At 36.3% G+C, this 6,530-nt stretch overlaps 1 protein-coding gene across 1 annotated transcript in view; it reads left to right on the plus strand.

The window, feature by feature from the left end:
• LOC131974495 (transducin-like enhancer protein 4) overlaps positions 1–6,530 on the plus strand; it is a 45,177-nt gene extending 38,647 nt beyond the window's left edge. Inside the window, exons 17-20 of the mRNA XM_059336817.1 lie at positions 447–594; positions 2,969–3,119; positions 4,279–4,355; positions 4,605–6,530. Of these exons, the coding sequence (XP_059192800.1) occupies positions 447–594; positions 2,969–3,119; positions 4,279–4,355; positions 4,605–4,712 (484 nt within the window). The 3' untranslated portion in view covers positions 4,713–6,530. The remainder of the gene's footprint in view (positions 1–446; positions 595–2,968; positions 3,120–4,278; positions 4,356–4,604) is intronic.

The raw sequence follows: 6,530 nt of genomic DNA on the forward strand, positions 1-6,530 counted from the left end.
TTGGCACATATCGGACAACATAGGTGTCGATACCGATTGATACGTTTATGATAGGCCAATATAAGCTGATAAAGTTGGTCGTCCGTTAAATCTGTCTGGCTCTAATTTAAACCCTTACTTGTGTTCGTGTGGTGAAAAGACAAATAATAGCTCTCACTGCGTAACCCCAAATCTTGACTTTATCTGACATATTCTCATAAAAAGAATTTGAAATAGAGAATAAAGAATTTTAGTTAAACATTAGAATTTTACAAATTTTACAAATTAGTCGTCAGAAAGTGTCATTATCAAAGACTAGAGTGCTGACTTGGCTAAATTCATACATACCGGATCTGTAACTTTGTCCTTTTGCAGTCTGAAGAGCTTCTCCACAAGACAAGATACAAACACGTCATTTGATTTAATGAAGGCCGTATGTGTTCGTCTGACTCTGTATCTCTCTGCAGGCAGTTCCAGGGCCACACCGATGGAGCCAGCTGTATAGACATCTCTAATGACGGAACCAAGCTGTGGACTGGAGGGCTGGACAACACCGTGCGGTCCTGGGACCTGAGAGAGGGACGGCAGCTGCAGCAGCACGACTTCACCTCCCAGGTACACAAACACCCTGTGTATTAGTGCTGCAGCCACACCTCCCACTGTTATAACAACTGCAACACCTAAACCAGCTGCTGGACTGCTGCTGTCACTGTATTCATACTTAATATCTGTGTGGATCATAGTTTGTAGTAATGATTTAATATAGCCATCACTGTTAAAAGGTATATTGATTTGTTATCTTACTATTTATCTAGTTATCTTACTATTAACAAACAATGAAAAGACAATCAATAATGTTTGTTAAGTATAAATAATGCTATTCATTTATGTTATTTTAACAGTTTTTTGTTGCACACATCATAACATTTTTTACACCTTGGTCTGGGTGAATACTTAGTTCTGATTGGCTGCAGGGTGTACATTCATTCCTGACAATGTACATCTACTAAGTAGTTTAATTAAAACCATCTGTTCACTGTCTGATGTAAATATATGTGCTCGCAGTAGCCATAGCAAAAGGGACGCCGTCCAAGCCTCAGGCTACAGTTTATTGCAGATATTTTCTCTGAACACCAAAGATCCATACCATACACTGCCGTCTCAACGTTTTCATTGCCTGAGGATGGTAATGAGAGATGTAGCTTGTGAAAAACTTTACATTTTGATTGCAAAATGCATGAAAATATGTATACAGTCACCCATCAAGCTGGAATAAAATAACCAATTATTACTTTTTATTAGTCATTCTGAATTATCTGAAGAACAAACAGATGATTTTAAAGACCCCATATTTTAAAAAGTGTTATTTTCCATGTATTTAAAATATTTTTTACCTTTTTCCATGAAATGATTATGACAATGTGATTTATTCCTGAAAGATAAAGTGTATATCTTTTCAAAACTGTATTAATCAGTCTCTTCCAAACATCACAATGATCATCACAATTAACTGAATATGTTTGAAAGCATTTTTTTCCCCCAACTTTCTGGGTGACCGTGTATTTAAAGTCTTAACTTTTTTTTTTCTTTGGCCAGTGACCATGGTATAAGGTGATTAATGCCCTTTGAGGTGTCCATAATCAGGAATTAATGGTCTCGTCATCATTGTTTAATTCCTGATAATGGACACCACAGTAGGCATTAATCCTTACACTATATTAAGTAATGATTACCAAATCATTTATAAACCATCTATAAATAGTATTTAGGTGCCATTATAGAACTGCAATGCCTATAAAAATGAGTTATTGCTATTGACTTTTTCCAATCTAAATAATGTTTACAGATGCTTTACAAAATATTTATTAACCATTTAACAACATATTATAATCATCAGTTATTACTTTATAATAAACATCTAAATAATATTTATAGATGATTTACAAAGCACATGGTATTTATTAACAATTGCTGAATATAGTATATAAAATATTACCATGTGTGCAACAAAAAAAAATGTTAAAATAACATACGTTATAACATTAATTATAATTGTTTAGTTTCATTTTGTTGGTTACCATATATATTTAGCAATAAGTTGGTTTACTTTTGCACTGCTTTTATTATTATTTGGTGGTTAAAGTAAAATGCTCAGATTGTTAAAAACTGTGCATCTCAGGACAAGTCATTCACAGTTTGTGTGATGACACTCTCTGGCCTCACTTTATTGCAGTAATTTAAAAGCTCGGTTCAGAACATTTAACCCACCATAAAGGCCAGACTGAGCTCTGGTTTCCTGCCCTCTGCTCAAATACCTTTTATACTAATAACACCGACAGTTAGAATTTAGCTTTTTTCAGGTGAGTAGAAGAGCAGAAATAATAGACCATTACTGCAATTTTCCTGAAAAGACCCATTTCACAATCTCAGTGTGCACAGGAGGAGGTGAGTGTGCATTAAAGAGAGCCCACAGAGGCCAGGGCAGACAGGGAGAGAGTGCTAATGCTATCCAATAATATCTCTTCCTACACCCCCTAAAAAACAGCTTCAGCAACTTTAACACCAGCGATTTGGCAGAGAAAAAATCTGATGTGTTTAGCAGGTTTAAACAGCCATCAGGTGTCGTCATCACCTGAAAAAAAATCTTCTGATTTGTTAAAAAAAAAAAAGCAAACTGACTAGATCATTCACCCACCACCTTATTTCATGATGTATAATTGCTGCTGGCAGGATTGCTGCATACTTAATAAGATTTCCAAAACTGAAACAGCCATCTGTTTTGACAGATTAGTATGAAATGCTTATGATGGTGTAGAAAAGCATACAGTGGACTTTTGCCAGCATCCATAGATATGCTAATATGAGTGGCCACCCCCGCAGACAAACACAATCTTTATGCTCTGAAAACATCCAAGAGTAGACTAATATAAGAGACGATTATGTATTATATTTCTATAAACTATAAGAGATGTACTGGGTTTTGTTGCAGATCTTTTCACTGGGATACTGTCCAACGGGGGAGTGGCTGGCAGTCGGGATGGAGAACAATAATGTGGAGGTTTTACACGTCACCAAACCTGACAAGTACCAGCTCCACCTGCATGAAAGCTGCGTGCTGTCACTCAGATTCGCTCACTGTGGTAAGAATCTGCAAATTTACCTCAAACAGTCAAAATGTCTCAAAGGAAGAAAATGTACCAAGTATTGGGGGAAATTACTTGTTGCTCAAATTGTGTGTGAACTGATGAGAATTATTATGTGTTGAGTGAAATGCTGCAGTGGGGGAAATTACAATTTGCAGCAGGTTTACAGCACTACATGGTGAGTAAAGGATAAGGGAATGTGACTGAATGTGTCAGCTTTGTGTAGGAGACGTGATCACAAAATTTACAATTTAAATGAAGTTGGTTTTTGAGAGGATTGCATTGTGCTGCCAGAAATCGTGCTGGACCAAGATATGAAAATCCTAACCAATGATGACTTTTTAGTAGTCAATGTGAATTATCTGTAGGAACAAACAGATGATTTAAACGCTCCCATATTTTAAAAAGTGCCGTTTCCATATTTTTATTTTATTTTAAAGTAGGTCTAGGTGCTATGTAAATAATGTTCTCCAATAATTTAATGAGAAATATTCAGAAACCATGGCTTTAAATGAGCCGTCAGGACTTCTGTAACTATGCTATTTTCGCTACTGAACCTCAAGCTGCTAGATCAGAGTTTTATTGGCACCTTGTATATTTTTACAAGCTCTGGAAAAAAACAGTGAGGAAAAAAAATCACTTTTCTTGTGATGAATGTAAAATCATATATACATTTTAATGATTCTTCCAAACACGGAACAAAAGCGCCTTTTGTGCGTTTATAAATGTGATGACCTGAATATTTCCCAGTCATGTTTACTGGGCTGTTTTAAGCATTAATTTTGAAATTATGGGTAACATTTCTGATGAGTATTTGAGTATCAAACTAGGCGTTGCATAGGGGACATAGATCTACTTCACAGGTGAACTTACTAATGACTGTAATTAGTGTTAACACCATATATATGTATATATATATATATATATATATATATATATATATACACACATATATATATATATATATATATATATATATATATATATATATATATACATACATACATATATATATATATATATATATATATATATATAATTATAATGATTAGCTGCCTTAACCACCAGTGGTCTAAATCACTCAGGTAATTAAAACATACAAATTTTGGGTGGATGTTTTTCCTTGATGTGGCCTAATGTTTGCCATCTCTTCCAGGGAAGTGGTTTGTGAGCACAGGAAAAGACAATCTGCTCAACGCATGGAGAACCCCATATGGAGCCAGCATATTCCAGGTAAGTGTCGAAGAACGAACAACTGAGAACATAAACAAATACAATACAGTCTGATAGCCAGCAGGTTTCTGATTGTATGAAAATGTTTTTTAGAAAGATATTAAACACCTATCAGCTTTTCTATGGAGGACGGTTAGATTTTCAAAAGTAAAAGTAACTATACACACAATGGCCTTCGTCTTCTCTTTGCTTTTTCTCAGTCTCAAGTACATTCTGAACATTTTCACACATCTTTTATTCCTCTTACAGTCGAAGGAGTCGTCGTCAGTGCTGAGCTGTGACATCTCCATAGATGATAAGTACATCGTGACGGGCTCAGGAGATAAGAAGGCAACTGTCTACGAGGTCAACTACTAGGTCATCCTTCCATCCCTGTGGGGTCTTCACCAACTATGTACAATTTTTAATGTGTATAAAATGGATTTGAATGGAACTAATTTTTCGGACAGTGACCTTTTTGACCTTTTAGCTGGTTGTGGATCAAAATGAACAAGCAGAACCAAGCACAGAGATTGTTTTTTTTTTTTTTTTTACTGAGTGGCTTTTTGTTGTTGTGAGGATGAATGAATGTCCGTGTGCACTGAATCTGGAGACGAAGCTGTTGGCCAGAAAACATTCCTTTACACTTTTAGCCCTCTTTTTTTAACTGACAAGCAGCTGAAATGTGAGCATTGTTGTTCACATGCTTTGTGAGTGCCTGAAGGCTGGAAAAGTATCAGGGCTGGCTCATTTTCAGCTGAACTTCAGATTTGGCACAACATAAACATACTTATCTAAAAGTGGCAACACTGGTAAATATCATATTTAAAAAGTTTCTTTTTAAAACTTCATGTCATTGTTTTCCTCTATTCAGTTTGCTACCAATTTTATTTCACATCCTGATAAACTATGACACTGTTTATGTGCTTAATTCCATCTTTCAGGCGTTTGTTTCCATCGATGCACACTACAAACACTCAACAAATATATCCACGGCTTTATTCAGTAACAACTTCCTGTGGATCGGTTTTGTCTCATTTTTGCCTTCAAGGGATAGTTTAGGTTTTTTTAAAGTGGGATCACATGAGGTACTTGTCCATAGTCAGTGTATTACCTACAGTAGATGATGGTACGCACGGCCTCAGTTTGAAGAAGCAGACAGTAGTGTTGACACGGACGCTAAGCAATATTTAATTGTGGACAGGCGCAGCAGCAAAACCTATTTTACCAGGTTTTGCTGGTATAAAAAAGTATGTCTGTTGTATGTGTACGTTATATTAAAAATGTTTTCATACCTTTATCTTGCCGTCAAACAGACTTGTTTAGGTGCATGAAGGGGAAACTGAAGCAGTTATCTATTGTCAAAGCAACCAGACTTCATTGACAGAAACAGTAATTTTAGCTTTCAGAACACAGGGGTCTGTTTTGTTATTGTGTGACCTTGGTGTTTTAAAAGGTCAGTTCTGGTTCACCAAAATCACACAATAACATAAATTCACTAAACGATCTAGGCAGTTGTAGACCAGCAGATCCCATGTTCTGCATGGTTAAATAACTATTTTTGTCAATGGAGTCTGGTGGCTTTGATGAGAGCATTGAGAATGGTTTTAGTTCCCCCTCATGTAAACTTGCTGTCTGACAGCAAGGTAAAGCAAAGAACATTTTTTTAATATAGTGTAAAATTAAACTGATATTTATTTATTTTTGGGGGGGTCTAAAATAATAAATACTAAATGCTATAAAATTGTAAATACTTAAATAGGTTTTGCTGCTGCCTCAGTCTTTAGAGGGCTTGGCTTAGCTTCTGTGCTTGCTGGTACTCCTGCCTGTTGCTCTTGACTGCAGGTGTGCTGACCACCATCTACTGTAGGTAATACACTGACTGCGGAAAAGTAACTCAGATATTACCCCACCTAAAAAAAATCAAGCTATCCCTTTAATGCCTCATACCAAATTTGCTGTTTTATTTAAAATATCAAGACACTTTTGTTTGTGTCTTGAGTCTTGTGTGTGTGCGTGTGTGCGTGCATGTGTGCGCGCGTGTGTGTGTGTGTGTGTTTTGAACCTGTGGGCATTGAACAAACAAACTAACGAGATTGCCCTCAGTGCCCTCACTACTGTGTGACCTTTGCCCTTGGTTCTGCCCCCTCAGTTCAGACTCCTCTGGATGCTACTGGATTCTGTCTGATAGATGAA

This window comes from Centropristis striata, chromosome 7 (assembly GCF_030273125.1).
Source record: "Centropristis striata isolate RG_2023a ecotype Rhode Island chromosome 7, C.striata_1.0, whole genome shotgun sequence".
Taxonomy (NCBI): domain Eukaryota; kingdom Metazoa; phylum Chordata; class Actinopteri; order Perciformes; family Serranidae; genus Centropristis; species Centropristis striata.